At 36.3% G+C, this 26,783-nt stretch overlaps 1 protein-coding gene across 1 annotated transcript; it reads left to right on the top strand.

Moving 5' to 3' along the window:
• Positions 1-7,934: 7,934 nt before the first annotated feature.
• LOC104226858 (oligopeptide transporter 1-like) lies at positions 7,935-11,166 on the top strand. Its single transcript, XM_009778940.2, has 8 exons — positions 7,935-8,004; positions 8,100-8,542; positions 8,746-8,843; positions 8,937-9,509; positions 9,776-10,034; positions 10,119-10,301; positions 10,394-10,715; positions 10,808-11,166. The coding sequence occupies exons 1-8, from the start codon at positions 7,971-7,973 to the stop codon at positions 11,107-11,109; spliced, it is 2,214 nt and encodes a 737-aa protein (XP_009777242.1). The 5' UTR covers positions 7,935-7,970; the 3' UTR covers positions 11,110-11,166.
• The last annotated feature ends 15,617 nt before the right edge of the window (positions 11,167-26,783 follow it).

The following is a 26,783-nucleotide window of genomic DNA, read 5'->3' as shown; positions in this document are numbered from 1 at the left end:
TTTCTTGCATGTGAGAGATCTGGCGAGTTTTCTTTTCTTTTCCTCCTCCAACGTAGATAATAATAATAATAATAATAATAATAATAATAATAATAATAATAATAATAATAATAATAATAATATGCACATTTACCTTTTCTAATCTAAGAGAATCAAGTTGAATAAAAATAATCTAAGAGAATCGAGAATAACTAGGGAACACATCGAATTAATTGTTTAGACAATTAAAAAACACATGTTGCTACTGATATTTGAAACATTTGATAAGAAAGGCGACCATATGTAATCTCTGTAAATTAACGGGCTTAAAATAGATTGCTTATTTGGGAAGAGGTGAGCAAGGATGTAGAGATAGCTTATTAACGATTTTAATCTATCTAATTTTTTTAATTACTGCACTTATTAGCCGATTAAATAATGGATCCAGTCTAGTTTCTTACTAACTTTTTTAAAAGGAGAATTGGATTCTATATATATATATATATATATATATATATATATATATATATATATATATGCCATTACATAGAATATCTATCTATATATATTAAAGCAAGAAAGTTACCATATATAATTGACATTATGGTTAAGCCAAGTGGCAAGTTAATAAATGTCAATAGTATATGATAACTTTATTCTATATTTGACTATTTTAGTTAAATACAAATATAATATAATATATATATATATATATATATATATATATATATTAAAAGATAATTTTGAATTTATATATAAAGTTCTAAAATTTGAATTTAAATTAAAAATAAAATTTATCTTTTTTATCATATTATCATATGCAATCATGTTAGGAACTTTTGTTATTTTTTTAAATTATTTAAATACTACTTCGCCTCTAGCAAAAAAAAAAAACTACTCCATATAACTATAAAACTCTTTTACATTTAAAATCCTATAAGTATAGTTCTTTGAAACACTGTAGCTAGATTTGAATAAAACGAAATTATTTTAAAATAAATTTAATATATAGAGTACACATCTATGTTTATCTAAATAACAAAAAAGAGTTTACAAAACCAAATAAAAGTTTACTTACATATATAATAAAGTAAACATACATGCTGGAGAAAGAAACATCACAAAATCAGTCAACATTAAAAAAAAAAGTTATTTCTTTTTCTTCTTGAAGAATATTTGTTTGAAGAGTCAATTTGAATAAATGGACATCAAACAAATAACAAAACTTTGGCTATACAATTGCTATCATTAATTTCAATTTAGCACATTCAAGGAATTGAAGGGTAGAGGCTGAAACTCCTTCATTTAGCTGTAGTCAGGCCAATATTGAAAGGATATAATATTTTTTTCGTCGAACAATGTTAGTTTTGAATCATTAGATTATGTGAAAGGTTTTTTTTTTCAAACTCAACAAGAGATAAATTGGTTTCTAATTGATAGTTTCTATAACGACTTTTAAGTGTAACAAAAAGTATATATAAAGAAAAAGTTGGTATGACGTGATTTTCTTTTTGTATATATAGGATATTAAAAATTCAAATATTGGGGCTAGAGATATTGATAAACCTAAAGTGGAGTCATACTGAAATAAATCCGGCCAAAGAATCATTTAAATGTTAGATAGCTGATTAAAGTAAATTCTAAACTAGTGATAATATCTTCACTTGCATCATTATAAAGACAATTATTATTATAATATATATAAAGTTTTAGAAATTAAAATTTCAAAATAGTAATATTTTTTGAAAGATAAAATCATACCAAATAAGAGTTCAAATCATAGTATAAGAGTCACGCCGTAATCAAAGAATCGTTTATATCATGTCAACCTTTGTGCTTTACCATAAATATGAGTTATTATTTCACTTTGTGGTTATTTTTAGGTTCCAATGACACCTATGAGAATACTGCAAAAATAAAATTATCACTACGAGAATTGAGAAAATGTTAGTCTTTTTTCATGTAGTGTTTCTTAATTAATATCTGACAATTATCTATAATTATTTAGAAGGTTTAAATGTTAAGGTTATTTACATATAATTCAAATAACTCAGATATTTAACATGGTTAATGTCAAATATCAAAATGGAGTAAAAAAAAAATTCACTAGCTAAAGAATTTTTTATATTTTTTGATAACCAACTAAAATGAGTTTTGAATTAAGAATAATATTTTCAATTATATTATTATAAAAATAATTATTATTGAAAAATAATGTTTTAGTAACTGAAATTTTAAGAAAGAAATATTTTTTAAGAGATATCAACAAACCAAATAAGAATTCAAGTAGTAGTAAAAGAGTTAAGTCTTATCCAAAGAGTCATTCATTGTCTCAACATTTGATTGTTTTGCCATAAATATGAGTTATTATTTTGCTTCCTAACTATTTTTAGGATCCAATGACACCGGCAAGAATGATATCAAAAATAAAAAATAGAAGAAATGGTTAATTTTATTATGTAGTTAATATCCAATGATTATCTATATTTACTGAGAAAATGTAAATTTTAAGATTACTAAAATACAATCCAAATAACTTAAATATTTAACATGATTAATGTCAACGCATCCGCGCGGGTACTAATACTAGCCTTAAAAGAAATCCTAGCAGCTAGTTGGTTGGTTACTAGAATTTTCACCTAAATAGTAATAATTTAATTCCCCATCGTGTAATGCTCTTCTCCCATTTCTTCTTCCTTTAGGGCATCTCCAATCTTTATTTTTGAGGACAACTTACTCCAACCATTCTCCTATTTTTTTTTCCCAAAAGAGAATATTCTTTTTTATGTTATTCTCTCTTCTATATTATATTATTATCTTTTAGTCAGTACTATAATAATTTTGGTGTACCTGAAAACGACATGTCTCGCTACTAAATTATTATGTTATTAATATAGTTTCAATTTTAATGTATTTTAATTTAATATATTTTCAATTTTAATGTGTTTCTAATTTTAATGTATTTTCAATTTTAATGTGTTTATAATTTTAATGTATTTCAATTTTAGCAACATCAAATATTTTATATTTGCACCATTTATTTTTTGTGATGGTTATATCTTTTTCATACAATTATAACTCATAATAAAATTAACCACCAATTTAACATAAAAAAAATAGATGCACGATAATTAATTTTTCAAAATTATACGTCAAAGTGATGAAAAATTAATTAGGTAAATATATTATATAAACATAATTAAGTATATATAAAAAGATAAATTAAAAGATTAAATAATAATAATAATAATATTCTAATGAGAAATAGTAAATGGGGAGATGAATAAAAATTTTGAACCCCTAAATTTCGAGCAAAATAAAAATTTATACGTAAAAATTTATTAAAATTGCAAAAATAGTATACAGTCAAACTTCTCTATAACAGCCTCGTTTGTTTCGAATATTTTTGGATGTTATAGCGAAGTACTGTTATAGATAACAAATATTATAACATTACGTAAAAATTGGTTCCGAAGAAGTTTGGCTTTTATAGTGAGTTGTTGTTATATATGGATGATGTTATAGAGAAGTCTGACTGTATACATATATATATTATATAAAAAACTATAACTTTAAAAATATAATTGTTCAATCTAAAAAAAATTAAAAATTGAAGCCATAGAATTTAAATCCTGAATTATGGATTATTATCGAGCCTAACTTGGGCGAAGTGCACAAATAACCTATTTGCACAACGCCATATTAGGCGGAGTCATTTTTTTTAACTTCTGGTCACTTATTATTGAGACTGAATTTGGACTCTGTTTAAGCCTAAGTTCAGTCCATGGGGAGAAGTTAGGTCTGCAGTTCAAGTTCAACTTCAGAACATAGCTACAAAGTTGAGGCCAACTTTAATTTTTTGTCTAAAGTTATCCTCCACTCCAGCTCTTTTGTTCTAGAGTAGAGCCAACTTCAGTCTCGGGAACTGAACTTAAATGGCTATTGCTGCAAGAAATTTAAAAAGTGGTCAAACCTTAAATGACACTGTGCAAAAACTGTCCTGTGAAAATTTTGGGATATTTACATAAATAGCATGTCATATTCATTGTTTACTTTTCTAGCCATATACATAGATTATATATTGATTATAGACAATTATACACATATAATACATAAATTATACATATATTATATATTCATATACTATTTTTAGTTTAAGTGATTGAGTGGACAACTATTTGGGTTAAATATTCAAAATTTTACGTCTACTTTGCCTCTACTAATTATATGTATGGGTCTTCACGGTCGATACCACAAACTTTGAGATAATAACTATGTCCTTATTGTAAGTTGGAAAAATGATACTGTATATTCCTATACAATATTGATTATATATAATTATACACATACAATACATATATTATATATCTATCGGCTATTTTTTAGTTTAAGCAGTTGGGTGGACGACTATTTGGGTTAATTCTTCAAATTTTTACGTCTAATTTGTTTCTACTAATTATATGTAGCCTTTATGGTCGATAACACAAACTTTGAGATAATTCATTTGTTTTATTATAAGTTAAAAAAATGACATTGTATATTCTCTTAAAATAATAACCGAATATATATACAAAAAAAAAAACTATGCAAATTTTATACACTTTTGCAGCTACCGAATATAAATAGTTTCGATAGCGGCTACAGTTGATCTTTGCCCTTATAAAGTTCTAATTAAAGATATAGCATACATTTGGATTGGTTATGGTCCATGATTTGCTCTGTGTAACTTCAGCTTCAATATTCTTGAAAAATGCGATATCATTGACGGATGAATTCATTAAATTCTGAACTCATAATTATAAAACTGCAATATGTTAAATAACAAAAATAACAACAAGTCCGGTGAAATTCTACAAGTGGGGTCTACCTTACCCCTACATAATGAAGATAGAAAGGTTTTTTTTTAAAGATCCTCCGTTCAAAAAAAAGGAAAATAAAGTAATAAACAGACAATAGCAACAACCAGGTTATAATAACATAAAAAATTAATAAAATTTAAATCGTGAATCTGTCTCGGTTCATTCTCTCTTCTATGGGAGAGTGCTGGTGTGATTAATTTGCAATCTTGAATACCTAGTATTTTCTAGTCTAGTCTAGTCATGCTATTTTAACTTTACACTATGTACACATTACCTAGTATTTTAAGCATTTGATGTTAGGAGTGAATCTTTAATTTTTCGTTTCTTCTATATACAATTTAATAACAATAATTGCAGGAAAATAAAATTCGAATTTCTATATGAACAACAAATTAAGCAGAATTTGGAGGGTTGCAAATAATGAACCGCCGCTTTTGTTGGCCAGAGGGACAGGCAGCACGCTGCACGGACCACCGCAACTTTCATAGGCCATAGACAGAGGCAACAACTTGTGTGTGTGTTTTTCGCTCGGTATCAACTAATCTGAGTTCACACCATGTACGGCCTATTAAAGGAGGAAATGCTTCCTATGTGAATTGTTCTCATTTTTAAGACTGGAACCAGAGACACTATGACAACGACTTGTAAGACGTAAAAAAAACAACCAAATATTTCTGTTGCTCCTTTCGGTCCACAATAAGTGATTTTCTGCCTTTTTTTTTTGTAGTTCAAAATAAGTGATTTTTTCAGATTTCAAGAATGAATTAATTATTTTTTTCCTATATTGTCCTTGGAGTAAATAGTGTTGGAATATGTGCTAGGAGTGTTTATGTGAAGAGCTAGTAAGAGTTAATATGGTCAATTTCATTGCTAATTAATGTTAAAAGATGAATTTCTTAATCTGCATGAAAACAGCCAAAAAATCACTTATTATGGACCGGAGGGAGTAGTTATAAAGATTTTGTATTGAATTTTTAATTTATTAGGACTCTCTTTCTTGAATGAAGAGAAAAAGACTCTTAAAAATAATAAATCTCCTTCATATGTCTTATTCATTTCTTGGAGGAAAAGTTTTACACTTCTATAAAAGATCATTTCTTACAACAATTATTAAAACAACCTCCGCAGTGTAGTTTTTACGAGAATCATATTTAGGGGAGGTTATTCTCTCAAAAATTTTATTTTCTCTTTTTATATTAGTGATGAATACGATTGATCAAATCATAATAAATTATTATGCCTAGTTTAGTATATATTTCTTATACTCTGATTTATCGTCCATCAAACTTTGAATTGTTAGCTTTCGCATGCACCGTGTTTATTTCTATCCCAACACTAATATGAGGAAATAATGTTGGGTTGCATAATGTGCATAATTGATGACTAATATAACAATTGAATCGTCATTTTCTCACGATTGAGTGAGTATGAAATGTATTGATATTAAGATACATGATAAAATGTGCAAAATCAACAGGGGCAGAAGCTGTTATTGAATCCGGTCTTAGATAGTTGGAAGACAGAAGCAATAATATTAGGAATAGCAAATTTAATAGAGATGACATCACAATAAGATGAAGACGAGACTTATTTCCGCTCGAGAAGATGCATACGATTTCAGTATATTGTAGAAAAGGAAACAAACGCAGTATAAGGTAAATTGGCTACTCCTGCAATGCCATTCTTTATTCTGTCTCTTACTGAATTGTAGGCTAATGTTTTTGTCCCCACAATTGGCCTGTCTACTTACTGGACTGATATTCACAAATTCAGTACACAGTTGTGGGTGAGATTTCAAATTAGAAGTTTAAAACAAAAAGCATTTTATTGTTAAATAATTGAATGTATATATGTCACGTGAAAGCAAAGTAATAGTTAATTCACATCCATCTCATTTTGTGTGCCATTATTTAGTTGAGCACAAAATTTAAGACATTCATTTCATTTATATTATAGTATAAAAGAAGCAGTAGTAAAGTAATCCCTCTGGTCATTTTTACTTCGCACGTTTTGACTTTTTACGCCCCTTAAGAAAAAATAAATGAAGTGCATAATTTACCAAGTTACCCATATTAATTAATGCATATTTTATTGGATTTGAGAAAATGATTTGAAATGATAATAAATACTGTGGGTAAAACGGGAAAAAATTTGTTGTCTTTTCTTGATATGCGTAAAGTGCCAAGTAAAAGTGAACATCTATTTTTAGTATACATGCAAAGTAAAAGTGACCGGAGGGAGTAAAATATTACTACTAATGTCAAGTGATCGATATTGGTCGAGAGAATGAGCTGTTTTCTTATATGGTCCTAACTCCTAAGTAATACCTACCTCATGAGCTAACTTTTGAAGTTGATTCAGGCTTAAGGTCGATTTCCTTAATATGGTATTGGGCCAAACTATCTTTATTCTTGGTTTACCCAATGTTGGGCGCCTATTTTATATTATTCATGCACCATATGTTCAGTCTTGTGCGTACGGCGGTACGGCGGTGTTAAGTGTCCCATCTTGATTGAGAGAATGATCTATTTTCTCCTTATAAACTGGCTATTCTCACCACAAGAGCTATTGGCTGTCAAATAAATTTTGGGTCGATAGAGTAATAGTTAGGCGTAGAACCTTAAGAAAGGAGTATATAGAATAAGAAAAAAGTAACAGGTAAAGCTTGAATTCTAATCAACCATTACTCAACATTGTCTTTTATAATGTATGTAGATAAGGTAAACGTGGACATTCAGTTCATCATATTTAGCTACAGATATAACAGAGTAAATTTAAAGCATGCGCACTAAATTGTCTATATTCAGATTTTAACATGGACAAACAACCCAAAATTATTACTACAGTCAAACATCTCTATAACATTCTCGTTTGTTCCGAATATTTTTGGATGTTATAGCAAAGTGTTGTTATAGAGAACATATATTATAATATAACATAAAAATTGGTTTTCTGAAAAGTTTGGTTTTTATAGTAAAGTGTTGTTATATAGGAATACTATTGTAGAGAGGTCTGACAATATGAGTTACTTGACAAATTATGTTCCTGATAATTAAGGTACTATTTATGTGTACTTGCTTTACTCACTAGATTATTCTTGTTTCTGAGTCAATACTCTCTTTGCTTGAACCTATGGAGCCCAAGAAACTCATTACTGAATCTTCAGGTAATTTAAACTCTGCTCAATATTATACGAACCAATTATCATTATGTATATATCTGTTCAAGGTTTACTTAAATAAAAGAAGATTTTGTTTACAGATGAAGTAGTGAATGATTCACCAATAGAGCAAGTTAGACTAACAGTGCCAACAACAGATGATCCATCTTTGCCTTGCTTAACGTTTCGAACATGGGCTTTAGGGATTACATCATGTGCAATCTTGGCATTCTTGAATCAGTTCTTTGGTTATCGCCAAAACACGCTGTATATTTCCTCTGTCTCTGCTCAGATTTTGGTGCTTCCCCTTGGAAAGCTTATGGCTGCTTATTTTCCCACCAAAATAATCCAAATTCCAGCGACAAAGTGGTCGTTTTCTTTGAATCCAGGGCCATTTAACTTGAAAGAACATGTTCTTATTACCATTTTCGCCAATGCTGGTGCAACTAGTGTTTATGCTGTTAGCATTATTACCATAGTAAAGGCGTTTTACGGCAGCCAAATTCACCCTCTTGCAGCTTTGTTATTGACACATACTACCCAGGCAAGATTTCTTTAGAACTGTTTCTTGAGCCTTCTATATGCTGCTTTTGGCTGTTTATGGCTTAAAAGTAATACTGGTGTTTACTAAACGCGTAGATAAGCTAAAAAGTGCCAAACACCCCATAATGGTTTCATTACTTTCTATTATTGCGCGTTTTGGTCCTGGATAATTGATGTTGCTATTGTTGGAATGTTGAATTTTAGTTGCTTGGATATGGATGGGCTGGTATATTCCGAAAGTTTTTAGTTGATTCGCCATACATGTGGTGGCCTTCCAATTTGGTTCAAGTCTCCTTGTTTAGGTGTTTTCTCTCACTCTTTGCTTTGTTCTTCTTACTCCCTTACCGCAATTCTGTTTTATGAAATCTAAAGTTCACTTGATTTGAATCTTGTAGGGCATTGCACGACGTTGAGAAGAGGCCAAAAGGAGGCTTGACAAGGCTGCAATTCTTCATTGTGGTTCTTGTATCAAGCTTCTCTTATTACATCGTCCCTAACTATCTATTCCCATCGATAACAGCTCTGTCATTCGTGTGTTGGATATGGAAGGACTCAGTGACAGCGCAACAACTAGGGTCCGGTTTAAAGGGACTTGGAATCGGTTCGTTTGCTCTAGATTGGTCTACTGTGGCTGGTTTTTTAGGAAGTCCATTAGCCACACCTGGTTTTGCTGTTATGAACACTTTGGTTGGTTTCATGCTAATTGTCTACATAGCCATCCCATTTTGCTACTGGACCGACATGTTCCACGTCAAACGCTTCCCAATTTTCTCCTCTCACTTGTTTGATTCAGATGGACAAGCATACAACCTCACAAGAATCTTCAATAAGGAAACTTTTGATTTCAATCAGCAAGGATATGATCATTACAGCCAAGTTCATTTGAGCATATTCTTTGTATTTACCTATGGCTTAAGCTTTGCAACGCTCGCTGCAACTGTCACTCATGTTGCTCTCTTCCATGGAAGGTATTACAATTCCTTATTTCTACCTTAATTTAAAGCAACACATATTTCTAGTTATATGAAGGGGAGCCTTGGCATAACTGGTAAAGCTGCTACCATGTGACCAGGAGGTCACGGGTTCGAGCCGTGGAAACAGCCTCTTACAGAAATGCAGGGTAAGGCTGCTTACAATAGACCCTTGTGGTCCGGCCCTTCCCTGGACCCTGTGCATAGCGGGAGCTTAATGCACCGGACTGTAATGTCATGTGTTTATGCACTGTATGGTTTAGGACAATTTGGGAACAAACAAAGGGATCTTTCCAAGAGAAATTTGAGGATGTTCATACAAGGATAATGAAGAAAAACTATGAGCCTGTTCCTCAATGGTGGTTTTACACAATCTTGATAGTGGTTCTTGGACTGTCATTGCTTGCTTCTGAGGGATTTGGTAGACAATTGCAGCTTCCTTATTGGGGAGTCATTTTAGCAATGGCTTTAGCTCTAACTTTCACCCTGCCAATCGCTGTAATAACAGCTACAACGAACCAGGTTACTCTCACGACGTTCCATTAACTGTTTTTCAATATCCAACAACTGCACCTTTGGTTTTGTTTAGAAATCTTTATAATACAGGCACCAGGAATAAATGTCATCTCGGAGCTCATCATAGGTTACATGTATCCTGGAAAACCATTAGCCAATGTAACATTCAAAACCTACGGATTAATCAGCGTGTCACAAGCTATATCTTTTCTTGCTGATTTCAAATTAGGCCACTACATGAAGATCCCTCCAAAATCCATGTTCATTGTTCAGGTACGTTACGTTTTAAGAGTATATACGACTATCTTATGCCACGATTGGTGGACTAACACTTGTCGTCTATAAATTTTCTTAATATGATAAAGCTAGTAGGAACTGTAGTGGCATCCTCAGTCTATTTTGGGACGGCTTGGTGGCTCCTCGATACAGTGGATAACATCTGCAATCCATCAAAATTGCCTGAGGGAAGCCCGTGGACTTGCCCTGGAGATGATGTATTTTACAGTGCCTCGATTATTTGGGGTGTTGTTGGTCCTCTAAGGATGTTTGGAAAACTAGGATTATACACCAATGTAAACTACTTCTTCCTAATAGGCATTCTAGCGCCTGTCCCCGTTTGGCTTCTCTCGCGCAAATTCCCTGATCAGGAGTGGATTAGACTCATCAACATGCCTGTATTATTATCAGGTCAGTATTGAATCCAGCATTTTCGACACTAACAAAAAAAATCTAAAAACTAAACTTATGAAATTTAAATTCTGAATCTGTCTCTGTATCAGGTTCAGGAGGAATGCCACCGGCTAGGGCAGTGAACTACATCGGCTGGTTATCGGTTGGGCTGTTTTTCAACTTCTATGTGTACAGGAAATACAAAAGTTGGTGGGCTAGGCACAATTACATTCTATCAGCAGGACTTGATGCTGGGGTTGCATTTATGGCCATACTTGCTTATTTCACATTGCAAATTAGAGATATAAATGGGGCAAATTGGTGGGGTTTAAATTTAGATGATCACTGCCCTTTGGCACATTGTCCTACTGCACCTGGTATACAGGTCCCTGGATGTCCTGTCTTTCAGTAATCATCCACTTAGAATATGAATGCTTATATACAGTCAAGCCTCTTTATAATAGTCTCATTTGTTCTGGATTTTTTTTGGCTATTATAACAAAGTGTTATTATAGAGAACATATATTATAACATAGGATAAAAATTGGTTCAATTAAAAAGTAGTTTTTACTGTAAATGATTGTTATATAGCGATGTTGTTATAGAGAGGTCATAACATAACATAAAAATTGGTTCCATTAAAAATTAGCTTTTACGGTGAATGATTGTTATATAGCGATGCTGTTATACAGAAATCTGACTGTACAACAAAAATTTAAAATATTGTGCTACTAAGTTGCACTAAGTAGATTACTATTGTCCTCAAACTTCACGAACGAGGCGCTGTGGTAAATATGAGATGGTTGAGAGATCATATATAAGGAAATTAACTTCTATACACCAACTGATTTCTTACACTATCAGCTAAGTATAACTGCATGTCCTATGTATTAATCTTGTTTCTTTTATTTTGTAAAAAATAAATTGTGGAAAAAAGTGAAACGCAAGTAGAAAATATGCAAATAAACATATAGCCTTGAATTATCATAGTCATTGACAAATAAATCTGTATATTTTATAGGTAACTTTTGGAAGATATAATGACAAAAAACAAAAAAAACAAAAAAAGGCTGTAAAATTTCACAAGTACAGCGAGAGAAAAAACAACCTGCTAATGGTTCAAGGCAGGGTCGGCTGGAGCCTAAGGCTACTAAGGCAATGGCCTTAGGCCCCTAAAATATTTGAGAAAATCTCACTTTATACCCATTAATTCCAAACTATTTATCTTTCAATGTCCATGTCCAAATTATTTATTACTCCTACCGGGCCCAAATTATTTACCCGCTAATTCCAGTCTCTGCTTTGCCAAAGATGAAAGCGATGAAAAAATATCAAAGCAATAAGGTTCATCTGTAATCTAGACCCCTCAATTGACGAAATAGGAAGACTCCAAGAATCCACATATAATTAGCGACCCTGAAGAACCAGGTGCTACTAAGTCAACAACAGAATAATTAGAGGCAATCATCCTCTTTATCGACTTTCTGGGAAAAAAACTCTACATGGGTTTTTGACTCAACCCTAGACGCAGAGACACATTAATTGACTTTTTTTTTGAGCTAACACCAATTGATTTGCATGGTCCCATGCTAATATCATCCTTTGAGAATCTTCCCATTAAGAATTACTAAGAATATACACCATTCTTGGGCTTGAAGCTCAATTTTATTTTTGAAGATTTCTTGTTTGGTTCAAAGTGGGTGCTTTTAAATATTTCTTATAGTACCTTCTGGAAGTTCATACTGAAATTTGATAGCATTTGGAGCTGATTTGAGGTGATTGAGATCGAAATTTTCAGTTGAAAATCGAAGAAGAACACAGCTATAATATACCGCTACGGTATACAATATGCTGTAGGAGCATATATCTATACTGCAACAGTACACTATTATAGTTTACAAAACAGTATACCGCTACGGTATACAATATGCTGTAGGAGTATATAGCTATACTGCAACAGTACACTATTATAGTTTACAAAACAGTATACCGCTACAGTATACTAATATATTATAGGAGTATATAGTTATACTACAACAGTATACTATTATAGTATACAATATATTGTTATGGTATACTATAATAATATGTAAGATACTATAACAATATGATGTAATAATATACAATATACTATAATAGTATACTTATTACCGGTAAATTCACTTGTCTTTTCCCTTTTAATTTGTTTTAAGCTTTTACTCAGCATGAGGGGCAAATTGAAATGTAAGAATAAAAAAAAACAAATTATAGTATGCTATATGATGTAACGATATACTCTTATAATTAGATCTTTTTAGAAGTTTTTAAATTTTTTTTAACAACTGATATTATTTCAGTTTAATAATTGAATTACATTTTTTTAACTCTTTGCGTACAATTGTATACCATGTTGGTATAACTATATATTATACTGGTATCATATGTTAGTTAATTTTAGCTACATTTAATTGTGTACATTTAATTGGTACACAATTTGATTTTTCTTTAGTAATAATATAAAAAAAAGTGAAAACAGTAAATGAAATTAGATTATGAAGAGAAAAAGAAGTTAAATGATATTAGAAAAGGAAAAAAGAAAAATTAAGAAGAAAACGAGAAAAAAGAAAAGGAGAAAAAAAGAAGAAGCATAGAAATAAAAAAGAACTGGAGAATAAAGAAAAAACTCCCCACAAAACCTACTATGGGTAGGAAATGTAATTAGTTTATGGGTAGGAAAACAAAGGGGTAGACAAGGATAAATAATTTTGTTTTTTTGGATAACTGTGTCAAAACCCCAAAATACTTAGGGCCCCAATATATATATATATATATGCACTATTGATATAATTTTTAAATCATTTGATTAAAATAGTTATAGCTAAAAAGTTTTACATATCTTAAATTGTAGTTACTAGTTGTTTTCTGTCTTTAATTCGTCCTAACTTAAATCGATCTTCTTATAATTTTAGTTTAGAATATTTTTTCTTATTTCTTTGGGTGCCTTTGTAGATATTTTTCAAGCTACTTTGATAAGTAACTATTAGAATTCGTCCTTAACATTGAATGACTCTTGAAACGTAATAGTTACTATAGAAATAACAACCCGTCGTCAGTCCCAGTTTCTCGAGAGTTGGGCATCCTCCATTGGAATCCCAGTTTGTTTGGTGTTGCTTGCATCAGAGGGTGCAACGTTGGTGGACAGGAGGCGTCAGCATTTCATATAGGCTTGCGTTGTATGTGCATTATAGCTTTCTTGCCTGACTCCGGCCGTTCATTTGGGAGATGCTGCCGATTGGGAGGGTTTTGGCTGTATCGAAGTACTTTTTTTTTCATCTAGATGCCCTTGTGTTCGTTCGCGAGGGCCTTATGTGCTTGCCCTAGCGGAGGGTAGGAGGTGATGGTGAGGTTTTCTTCGCTCCCGTCCGGTGGTTCGGTGAGGGAGAGCTGGTTCCGGAGTACCGTTTGTCTAATTTAGAAGATTTGCAGCTGATGGTGCGAGGAGTTCCGGGTTCAGTGGACTCACTCGGTTTTCCTTCTCTTAACGTGTTGTATTTATGTCTCGCGTGAGTTAGATTCTTCCTTCGTGCTTCTTTCGGTGAATGATCGTGTTTCTCGGCTTTGATCTGGGAAAAACTAGGAGTTTTCACTAGGAAACCCCCACAGACGGCGCCAAATTGTTTGACTCAAAAGATATTAAAACCTCTTTGAACAAATCAATCAAAGATGAAGGGGTAAATCATAGTCAAACTTAATTGATTCCAGACCGAGAAACTTCGTAATGATGAATATATCGGAGGTGAACAAGACATCGCCAATTTCATTAAGATTCAATATTGCATTTCACCTCAGTTTCAAAGGAGAGAGAGCTACAATTGCTTTTTCTTTGAATCCCAAATATGAGCTCTTAGCTCTATTTTTCTAGATAACCCTGGAGAAGCCCCCCTCCTTTTGAAAGCCTTCTTGGGCTGTATATATAGTCGAAACCTCTTGATCCCTACCGTGATTTGGTGCGCTTGGGTCAGTGGTGCGTTCTGGTCGTGACTCAAGGCATTGCTCTTTTCGATGTGTCGGATATCTTGGAGGAGAAATGAAGTGGACCCTATTGACTTCCACTACCCGATTGCTAAAAAGGGGTTGTGGGTAACCTGGTCGTGGCGGTAAGATTTTGACCAATATAGTTAGTCCCTCCGTCCGTCGGCGTCGTCCTTTGTCGGGCTCAACGGACGGATCATGTTTGCAGCGTAGTCGAGAGGAATCTGACCCCCAATTTTGCATTCCTTAGTCGCGTTCTGTGGAATTTTTGGCGGAGTGGAGGTGTTCTTTTGGCACTCGCGGACCATTGCGATGGTTTCGGAATCGAAACGCTAGTTTGGTAAATGAAGCGTTGGTTCATGTATGCCACCATTATGACACACATTCCTGGGAAACTGAAACGTTTCGTTCCCCATCAAATTCAAATGGCGACTCTTGGGTTTCGTTCTTGGAGAATTTATGTCTCTTATTAAATAGGGGAACTTGTTATTTGATTAATACACTTCAACATTCGTTTGAGAGAATTCTTAAGATATCACTTTCTCTGATACCTCGAACTCTTGCTTACCTTCTTGCTCACTGAAACCTTTCATATTTTCTTCGTATCGCATCTTGGAGAGTTTTCTTACTACAAATGGCTGGCGATTCTTCTCATGATAATCTCCCTATCGTTAATCCGGTGCCAGAGAGTTCTGTTCAGATCGCAAGAGAAGTGGATGCGGCGGAGGATGAGGAGGTTCCCTCGGTAGATGAAATTCTACCTCGCCACGGGAGGGACGCGACTGACTACAGTTTCGGCAGTGGAGTGGAGTCGGAACCTGTCACTTCCGTTGTGAGAGAGGGAATTGTAGATTTGAGGGAATGGTGGGGAATCCCCGATTTCGTCGAGATGCGGCCGGCGGAGGGGGCGACAGAGTTCACTTCGACCGCCCCAGACATTGTGTGTTCTACGCCTACCCCTTTATTGTAGGGTACACACTTCCTCTTCCCATGTTGGTGGTAGACTTTTGCCGTCACTATGAGGTTACCCTGCTCAGCTTTCACCTTATTTGTACAAGTTGTTTCTTATGCTGCTTAAGTATGCGGAACTTGCCGGTTGTGAGGTCACTTTGGGCCATATGCTTAGCATTTTTTCTCCACAACTGATTCGAGGTACGATGATTCACGTGCATCCTCGAGGATCGAGGGGCCTGGTGGTGAAGATGGATGACAGAATCAATCGTCCTTTCTATGAAAATTATTTTTATGCGCGGACCGTGCATATTGTGGTGCACCCGACGGGATTCCCCAAGAGATGGAACTTTGCCTGTAAGTTTGCGTATTTAATTAATGAAATGTTTGACCATTTTCTGTGAATGCTAAAATGCTCTATTTTTCTGCAGCTGAGAGATTTCCCCCGCCACCTGTCGAAGGGATTCGTGAATGGGTGGAGGCCATTCTTCCCCACACAGTGGGAGTTCGCACCTGGTCGACTTTTCACGAGAGGTTTGGATGCAGGCCTCTTATAGGTTAGATGATGCCCCTGTCTACTGTCTTTCCTTTTTTTCCTGTTTGGCCTCTTATGCATCGTTCGTCGTTGTTAGGGAGGGTGCGGAAAGTAAGGGCCCCTCAGCTAGCCTTACGCCAACCGGCCGCATCCGCTTGTCTTGTCGTTGTACCCACTATACGCCCTTCGTCGAGAGCTGCTTCAGTTGAATCTGCGGCCTTGGTTACTCCAGCGAGGGCCGCTTCTCAGGACGAGGTCCCGACCAATGTCGTCCGTCCTACGAACTAGTCACCGTCGACTAGAGAGGAAGAAGGGTCATCGAAGAGACGGAGAGTAGAGTTTGACATGGCGCCTCCGACAGTGATTCACCTGGATGATTCTCCCCCGACTGGGCTTAGGAGAAGGTGTTGTTGCGGCGTCTCCCATAGAGGCAGAGCAAATTGTTGAAGTTGGCGCCGGCGGTCGGCGATTATAAACCCCGGCCACCGTCACGGCTCAATCGGATGTTCTTGCTATTAGTGGAGATCAACGCCTTGTCGTGGCAGAGAACCAGACCTCGGGCGCCGCTGTAGTGACTTCAGACGTGCCTTCCTCTTTTGCAGCGGGTTGTGCTCATCTTTCAGCAGCGGAAAGGGGAAAAGGTGTGGCGATTGACGAGTATGAGTCCGAGTCAGACATGGATCCTGATGATGTTAGGATGTTCGAGGAGGGCCTCACTCATTCGGTGGTTCATGCAGGGGGCTCGGCCCGTATTCTTCAGATCCCTTTAGGCGTTAACCTCTTAGCGGAAGGGGAGGATCTGGCGCCGCAGTTCAGCCTTTTATGTTCAGAAGCTGAGAATGAGTCCCTTCGGGATACCCCTGATGTCGAGCTGAGGGATAAGGTGGTCGTCATGGGCTTGAGGGTGCGTTGCCTTTGGTTCTCGATTTAATCTTTTCCCTTGTTCGAAAGCATTAGCTCAACCCCATCTTTATGATTTTCAGACATACATGGTGGAAGTGGAAAGCATTCGTAGGGCCAACGTCCGGGAAAGGATCTTCTTGAATATGCTGGAGAAGTACCGTCTCTACTATGACAAATTTCGCGAGATGCACGAGCGGTTGAGGACGGATCCCCGCAACCAGGATTTTGGTGACGAGTTGGAGAAAAGGGATCAGGAATTGATGCAGACGATCCGTAGCAAGAGCGAACTTGAGGAGAAACTTCGCATCAAGGACGAGGAGATTGAATTGGGTAAGGGGATTGCTGCAGAGTGTGAGCATTTGCAGGGCAAGTTGAGGTCTATGCAGTCGGAGATGGACTAGAACTTGGTCTGGGTCGAGGCGATGAGCGCAAAGTGGAGAGGGAAGTTGACCACGATTGAGAGCAAGGATGTTGGTTTGGAGAATATTGAGAGAGCCTGGTCTGAGGCTTTGGCGAGGGGGGCGGCCCTGGAGGACACTATCTGTGTTCTCCAATCTGAACAGGAGTCGGAGAGAGCGACAGATACTCTTATGGAGGCGAGGCGAGAAGCGGATTAGCACGATTGAACAGGAAGCTTCGATTTTGGGGGATCGGGTTGCGGGCTTGGAGGCGGAGAATGAGAGACTAAAGGCTCAGGTTGAATCGTCTCCCGCTGTCATTCCCCGTCAAGTGCATGAGCTCTGGGTTTATGCCGAAACCCAGCGGGACATATACAAGGGTTTGTGGGAAGCAGGCACCGTGGTTGAGGCTGCTTATGAAGAAGCGCGAGCGAAAGGTCGCGAGGCTCGCTTCAACTGCGGATACGACGCGGCATCACCCGAAGCTAATAGGGGTGCGAATGGTGATGATGATGAACCTCGTGGAGATAGTGATGACAATGGTGATGATGACGGTGGTGATGACGCCGAATGAAAAATGTTGTCTTTTGTTTTTATTTTTATTTCGTTTGTTGACTGACGTTTGTTCATTCCGTCTTTTCTTTGTTCTTCTCTTCTTTTTTTATTGGTTGGCCTGGGCCATATGTAAGCGGCGATAGCCCGCACTATGACCCATAACATTGTTGCGGCGTGCAACCCGATCCAATATAACATTGTTGAGGCGTGCAACCCGACCCACATATAATATTATTACGGTGTACAACCCGATCCACATATAATATTGTTGCGGCATGAAACCCGATCCAATATAACATTGTTGCATCGTGCAACCCGATCCACATATAATATTGTTGCGGCGTGCAACCCGATCCACATATAATATTACTGCGGCGTGCAACCCGATCCAATATAACATTGTTGCGGCGTGCAACCCGATCCACATATAAAATCAACAACAATCATAACAAGAGTTCCGACGAGGGATCAATAAGGTCTACACTATCCCGGCAAGGGATTCGACAGCATAAGTAATTACGTCCCGGCAAGGGAGAAATAGCTATAACCAAACTTGCTACAACATCTAACTACCTCAGCTATAACCAAACTTGTTCCAACATCTAACTACCTCAGCTATAACCAAACTTGTTCCAACATCTAACTACCTCAGCTATAACCAAACTTGTTCCCTGAGAATAACCATAATCCTTACCCAACACAAAGAGTCATCAACCTAAGCATCCGTAATATCAATTAAGAACACAATACAAGGGAACCACAACTCAACAATAGCCCGGCAAGGGAGCAACATAATGATCTCTTCTCTTTCTCACTTTTACTTCACAATAGACTTCACAACTCGAGCCAATGCTATAGAGGTTCAATTATCACTTATACTTTCACAATTCGTTATACAACTGGAGACAACGCTCCTCAATGTTCATAGGTCACAATTCCTTCCACAACTTTACACAACAAATGGAAATCCTCACCAAGACTTGAATAATACAATGAAGTCATGAAAATCACAATATAAGACTCACGGTCATGCTCGACACCAACGTATAGATACTCGTCACCATGCCTATACGTCTTACTCAACAAGAAACAAATAGCAAATAGGACACAACTCCTAATCCCTCAAGCTAAGGTTAGACCAAACACTTACCTCGAATTTCCACGGCCAACTCAAGCCTCAAACACCACCTTTCCTTTCGAATTCGGCTCCAGATCAATTGTATCTAGATATAATCGACTTAATAACATCAATAAATGCTAAACAATCCAATTCCAATGCTTAATTATAGCTTTCTAATCATTCTTCCCAAAAAGTCAAAAATTGACCCCGGGCCCGCTTGGTAAAAACACGAGGTTCGGACCAAAACCCGATCACCCATTCACCCACGAGCCTGAATATATAATTTGTTTTGAAATCCGACCCCAAAATGAGGTCAAATAACCAAATAATCAAAAAGCCCTAACTCTACCCAAATCCCTAATTTTCTACACTTAATATCATGTTTTAGGCCTAGAAATCTAATGGGTGTTGAAAAAATGGAAGAAAACGAGATTAGGATTACATACTTATGAAGATATGGTGAAGTTCCTCTTCAAAAATCGCCCAAGAGGTGTGGAGAAGATGAAGTTTATAAAAAATGGTGGAAATCCCGTAATGTATTCTGTTTTGGAACTTAAAATAACTGGGCGAATTTGGTCTTCGCGTTCGCAACAGGCTCATCGCGTTCGCGATAGGCTCACCGCGTTCGAAATGAGCTAGGCCTGAGAGACCTTCGTGTTCGCGTAAGCGGGTTTGCGTTCGTGGAGCATTAACTCCTCGAGCCATCGCGTTCGCAGCCAGGAGGTTGCGTTCGCATAGGGTATAATATCCCTCCCCCTGCCCAGGCTCAAAAGCCTTCACGTTTGCGTTACCAGGCCCGCGTTCGCGAAGGGAAGACCCCCCAAAGCTTCGCGTTCGTGGCCTGGGTCACGCGTTTACGTAGAAGGAAATTTCCTTCGGCAAGAATAACTCATCGCGTTCGCGAGGGTCCTCTCGTGAACGCGAAGAAGAAAATACCAGCACACCAGAACTGAAAATCCTACAACTTTTATGAGTTCCAAAACTTTACGAAACTCACCTGAGCCCTCGGGGCTCCAAACCAAACATACGTACTAACTCAAAAACAACATATAAACTTATCCGTGTGATCAAATCGCCAAAATAAGCCCTTAAACAACGAATTAAACCTCAAAATCAATGAAATATTTCAAAACTTCTTAAAGCATCAAATTTTGCATTTAAGGTCCGAATCACGTCAAATGACATCCGTTTCTTACCAAACTTCACAGAATTATCTTAAATCACATATAAGACCTGTACCGGGCGCCGGAACCAAAATACGGGCCCGATACCAACATGTTCTAATCAAAATTCATTTTCAAATCCTTTAAACAATTTCAGAAAATAATTTTCTTTGAAAATTCATTTCTCGGGCTTGGGACCTCGGAATTCGATTCCGGGCATATGTCCAAGTCCCATATTTTCCTACGAACCCTTCGGGATCGTCAAATTATGGGTCTGGGTCCGTTTACCCAAAACGTTGACCGAAGTCAAATTAATTCATTTTATAGTCAAAACTTATCATTTTTCACAGATTTTCACATATAAGCTTTCTGGCTACGCGTCCGGACTGCGCACGTATATTGAGGTAATGCTACAAGAGGTTTTTAAAGCCTCAAAATTCATAATTCATTTTAAAAACAAGTGATGACCTCTTGGGTCATCACATAACTATTTGTGGTCGTGGTGCAAGACAGGGGCTCGCCCGACGAGTCCCGGTTTTTCTTTTCCTCCGGTGGTTGTTGAACTCTTTCCTTTTCGGTGAAGGCACTTAGACTTAAAGAGGTGTTATTTTGAGCTTATCGAAATTACATCCCTTCGTGGTTCAAGCGAGTTCAAACCTCTCTTTCTCTTTGATGGCGAAGGCCTCTGGCCTTAAAGGATGTTATTTCAAACTTATCAAAATAACAGCCCATCACAGTTCGAGCAATGTCGAACCTTTATTTTTCTCTATGATGGCGAAGGTCCTTGGCCTTAAAGGGTGTTATTTCGAACTTATCGAAATAGCAGCATGTCGTAGTTCGAGCGAGGTCGAACCTTTCTTGTTTTTCTTTGACGGCGAAATCCCTTGGCCTTAAAGGGGGTTATTTCGAACTTATCGGAATAACAGCCCGTCGTAGTTCGAGCGAGGTCAAACCTTTCTTTTTCTGATGGAGAAGGCCTTTGGCCTTAATGGGCGTTATTTCGAACTTATCGAAATTACAGCCCGTCGTCGTTCGATCGAGGTCGAACCTTTCTTTTTCTGATGGCGAAGGCCCTTGGACTTAAAGGGTGTTATTTCGAACTTATCGAAATAACAGTCTGCCGTAGTTCAAGCAAGGTCGAACCTTTCTTTTTCTTTGATGACGAAGGCCCTTGGCCTTAAAGGGTGTTGTTTCGAACTTATCAAATAACAACCGTCGTCATTCAATCATGGTCAAACCTTTCTTTTTCTGATGGCGAAGGCCCTTTGCCTTAAAGGGTGTTATTTCGAACTTATCAAAATAGCAATTGTCGTCGTTCGATCGAGGTCAAACTTTTATTTTTCTGATGGCGAAGGCCCTTCGCCTTAAAGGGTGCTATTTCGAACTTACCAAAATAATAACCCGTCGTTGTTCGATCGATGTCGAACCTTTCTTTTTCTGATGGCGAAGGCCCTTGGCCTTAAAGTTCGATCGAGGTCGAGCCTTTCTTTTTCTGATGGCGAAGGCCCTTGGCCTTAAAGGGTGTTATTTCGAACTTACCAAAATAACAACCCGTCGTTGTTCAATCGAGGTCGAACCTTTCTTTTTCTGATGGCGAAGGCCCTTGGCCTTAAAGGGTGTTATTTCGAACTTATCAAAATAACAGCCTGTCGTAGTTCGAGCGAGGTCGAACCTTTCTTTTTCTCTGATGGCAAAGACCCTTGGCCTTAAAAGGTGTATTTCGAACTTATCGAAATAACAGCCCGTCGTAGTTCGAGCGAGATCGAACCTTTCTTTTTCTGATGGCGAAGGCCCTTGGCCTTAAAGGGTGTTATTTCGAACTTATCGAAATAACAACCCGTCGTCAGTCCCAGTTTCTCGAGAGTTGGGCATCCTCCATTGGAATCCCAGTTTGTTTGGTATTGCTTGCATCGAATGGTGCAACGTTGGTGGACATGAGGCGTTGGCATTTCATATAGGCTTGCGTTTTATGTGCATTATAGCTTTCTTGCCTGACTCCTGTCGTTCATCTAGAAGATGCTGCCGATTGGGAGGGTTTTGGTTGTATCGAAGTACTTTTTTTTCATCTAGATGCCCTTGTGTTCGTTCGCGAGGGCCTTATGTGCTTGCCCTAGCGGAAGGTAGGAGGTGATTGTGAGGTTTTCTTCGCTCCCGTCCGGTGGTTCGGTGAGGGAGAGCTAGTTCCGGAGCATCGTTTGTCTAATTTAGAAGATTTTCAGTTGATGGTGCGAGGAGTTCCGGGTTCGGTGGACTCACTCGGTTTTCCTTCTCTTAACGCGTTGTATTCAGTCTCGCGTGAGTTAGATTCTTCCTTCGTGCTTCTTTCGGTGAATGATCGTGTTTCACAGCTTTGATCTGGGAAAAACTAGGAGTTTTCACTAGGAAATCCCCACAGATGGCGCCAAATTGTTTGACTCAGAAGATATTAAAACCTTTTTGAACAAATCAATCAAAGATGAAGGGATAAATCATAGTCAAACTTAATTGATTCCAGACCGAGCAACTTCGTAATGATGAATATATCGGAGATGAACAAGACATCGTCAATTTCATTAAGATTCAATATTGCATTCCACCTCAGTTTCAAAGGAGAGAGAGCTATAATTGCTTTTTCTTTGAATCCCAGAATAGAGCTCTTAGCTCTATTTTTCTAGATAACTCTGGAGAAGCCCCCCCTCCTTTTGAAAGCCTTCCTGGGATGTATATATAGTTGAAACCTCTTGATCCCTACCGTGATTTGGTACGCTTGGGTCAGTGGTGCGTTCTGGTCGTGACTCTAGGCATTGCTCTTTTCGATGTGTCGGATATCTTGGAGGAGAAATGAAGTGGACCCTATTGACTTCCACTACCCGATTGCTAAAAAGGGGTCGTGGGTAACCTGGTCGTGACGGTCAAATTTTGACCAATACAATTTCTATATCAATTGTCTCGGTTGAAAAAGTTTTTCAAAACTAAATCAATAAAATTCGATATGATAACACAAGAGAGATTAAACAAATTGATTAGACATTGACAATAATTAAAACTGAGTATAACTTCTTTAAATTTCAATAAATTATAAGAATAAAAAAATTAAAATATTTAAGGCCTTATTTTTTATATTCGCCTTAGGCCTCGTATTATGTCGAGCCGCCCCTGGTTCAAGGAATACGAGTGGAGAAAAAACTATATGGTTACTACACGTCAAAGATATGATTAATCAGGAAACTCATTAACTAAGATATAACCATAGTTAAGTTGCAAAGTCTATAAACAATTATATATCATGCATCAATTAGCTTGATGTAAACATCAAATGAGGATAAGTTTTCGGTTTTTATCGTTGAATTGATATCTTGAATCTTTCACGCAACACTCCAATGATTTTCATTTGCTTTTTTTTTTCTTTAAGTCTTTCCACTAATAGATGTTAAACGAAATATATCAGCGACAATGTTAATCTTTTTTTACATTATTAATATATTTTACAGATTATATCCCATGTTTAATTTGGAGGTTAGTTTCAATGTGTACTATGGGAAAATCATGTGATACTGACTGAACATAAAAGTCAATAGAGATAGCTTTTACACCAAGTAAATAGATGAATATACATTAGTTAAAATCATATTTATTTTATGAGTTAAAAGTTATATATATTTGTGGTGTAAAATTTAACCTAGCATGCGTTAAAAATAAATAACTTCTTACAATTTGGATATCCGAGTTTATAGTGCCAAAGTTATACTAACTAGTAAACAGATATATAGATATAGACCAAACAATAAAACTAAACATAAAAACAATAACTAATTAATCATATACTTATTATTTTCCCACAATGTTTGTTTCTCGTCAATTACTACTTCTCGTTCATCTCGTTCTATTTGGTGAGGTAACCCCAGGAAAGCCAAGTACTGTAATTGGTAATATTAATTCTCTACATGACCGTTGAAGTATACACAACTCATATCCTATATATAGCATACTATATCTCTTATAATCCAGGCACCTTTGAAATCATTGTTCATGTTTGCAGACACCTTTTAAATCATTGTTCATGTTTCCAGAGTCCATTTGGAACATTTGTAATCATATACTCATGAAATATTCATCCAAAAGAATTTCTTCTAGCCCGTAGATCGACATTCCCTATTACATACTTAGGGTTTAGAATAAGTTACCATGTCTCCATCATCGTTTTCTTTGTCTCGAACTTTGTTAATGCACTGTGTAGTCGATTTACATATGAGCTTTTGATAGTATTCTCTGCACGCTTACATCGCCACCATGCAGTATCTGTTAGCCTCATAAACGTAACATCTTATTGCTTATCTCTGCCTACTTTTACCTCCTTCACATATGCATTTCTTCTTCGTCCAGTATTAGAAAATAGTCAGCTTAGTATTTTTTTTATAAATAAAGTTACGCCATAGGTGGCGCATTCCTTTCATTCATCCAAAAATCAGTTACAACAAAGAGATGGATCAACTATACTAGTTTACCTCCTTATGTGAATTTTCTCTATAAAAAGGTTACAAAAACTTACAAAACCTGCTAAGTATTAGCAACATGTAACTTAACAAAAAGAGGACATCCTATCATAAAAACAGTTTTTCCTATGCTTATGTGCCATTTGCATCAAATCCAACATGTATGTCTTAGAGAGGCCATGCCAGTCGGCATCCCGAACGGTACTGGTTGTGTCCGTACCATTTTATCTTTTATCGTCAGGACCATCAAATCATTTTGCTGTAGACAACCACATTACTCAATTAATATACTTAGTTGATTTCGTATACTACATCTTTGCATTTATTTTCTTTGATGTTTCTTTTACCACGTATTGGCTTATAGGACTCTAACTTCACCTTCCATTCAGATGTATTTTGATTATTGCTTTTCATGGGGGGTTTTGTAGTGTGATTTTTCAATAATCTGGTTGTTCCTTCTCAAACATATTATTCTGATATCCTGATACATTTATTGTATCTACTCGTCCCTCCAAGCTTTTTGCTTGCTTGTACAATATTGAAGGAGCAAGTTGATATGGGCATATTGCCAGCTTTAATAGTGCGAATCTATGAGAGGAAGAAGCTTATGGAATTTGTCATGGGATCGATGCGGTCTATTACTTTTCCGTTTAGCTTCAGATTCACTTCTACTGCTCAGACTGTCACCTAATTATTCTGGGTGGCGGCTTGGATTGGTAATGTGGCGATGGTTCATCCAACCACCGATTTTGGAGTCCTAAACTTTTTGCTCGTTGATGCATCGTTGAGCTGTGCTATGATTGTTTTCCAGCTGTGTGTGTATACTTGGTTTGTGTTCGCGGCGTGTTTCTTGCTCTACATTCTGCATTGGAAATTAGATGCATTAACTCCTAGATACGAACAACTATTTAGTACTTGATTTAGTATCTACTTAAGAAGAAAAAAATTCTGGTGAAAGTTGCGTGAAAGATTGTACATAGACATTTAACACTTTATCCTGGTTAATTAACATACATCCTCACTCATTTAATCACCAATGCCTCCTCTTCTCTCCAACTTTGTGTTCCCTATTTTAACAGTACAAGTTAATTAATGAAGATGACAGTGTAACCAGGGCGGCAATGGAATTAGTGGCATGAAGTAAAACCTTAATAAATGGTCTCAAATATATTTAATAAAACTAGCTTTTGTGTACGCCGTACGTGGATATCTCGTGCATCTTGTGTCAATTGGTAAAAAAAAAATTAATTTCCTCCTCCCCCCCCCCCAATATATATATATATATACACACACACACTAGTATTGTTAGCCCGGGCTTTGCCGGACCCAACGTGAACAATGTTGTACTTTTTTGTAATATACTAGTTTTATGATACGCGCTTTGCGCGTGTACCCATGTCAATGATTATAGAACATTTTAAACGAACGCATAAATATAATTAAATAATATATTTTTATGAAAATCATAAAAATATAAGTTTCTAAAAATAATAAATCTTGATCCTTCCACCTTAATGCGTACGCCTAGTATGCGCCCAACGCCTGGCGCATAAGCTCGTCCCGAAGTTCTTTTGCAATTGTCTGTAATTAGATTTGTAAGTAGATCATCAAAAATTCATTAATAATCCTTTAAGCAGTAAAAAACTTTCTTTATTAGTCGCATTTCAAAATTTGAGAATATAATATCGCGTCGCGGAAGTGAATGTGATAAAACCTTTCATCCAAAGTTCTAATTTTTGTCAGGTTTTCAGTATTTGATTATTTATATTTTAATTCAAATTTCATTTTTTTATGTTATTTCGTTTGACAATTTTTTTGTGGTTTATGAAAGTTATTATTTATTAGTTAGTATTAGTGAGGACAAAATTGTGAATATTCATTAATGTTCTTTTTAGAAGTGAATTAGCATATTGAATTGTTTGTCAAGTTATTAATAGCTTATTAGAATCACACGATGGTAAAATATAATATGTAATTG

The sequence above is a fragment of the Nicotiana sylvestris genome, chromosome 4 (genome assembly GCF_000393655.2).
Source record: "Nicotiana sylvestris chromosome 4, ASM39365v2, whole genome shotgun sequence".
Taxonomy (NCBI): domain Eukaryota; kingdom Viridiplantae; phylum Streptophyta; class Magnoliopsida; order Solanales; family Solanaceae; genus Nicotiana; species Nicotiana sylvestris.
The sequence above is the reverse complement of the archived record's forward strand: the minus strand, read 5'-3'. Positions and strand labels throughout refer to the sequence as shown.

Bases quoted from the DNA above. Each gene is read 5' to 3' on its own strand.
- LOC104226858 (XM_009778940.2), top strand. From the start codon at position 7,971: ATGGAGCCCAAGAAACTCATTACTGAATCTTCAG. The intron at 8,543-8,745 runs GCAAGATTTCTT...GTTGAATTTTAG, and splicing joins TATTGACACATACTACCCAG to TTGCTTGGATATGGATGGGC. The intron at 10,302-10,393 runs GTACGTTACGTT...AATATGATAAAG, and splicing joins AATCCATGTTCATTGTTCAG to CTAGTAGGAACTGTAGTGGC.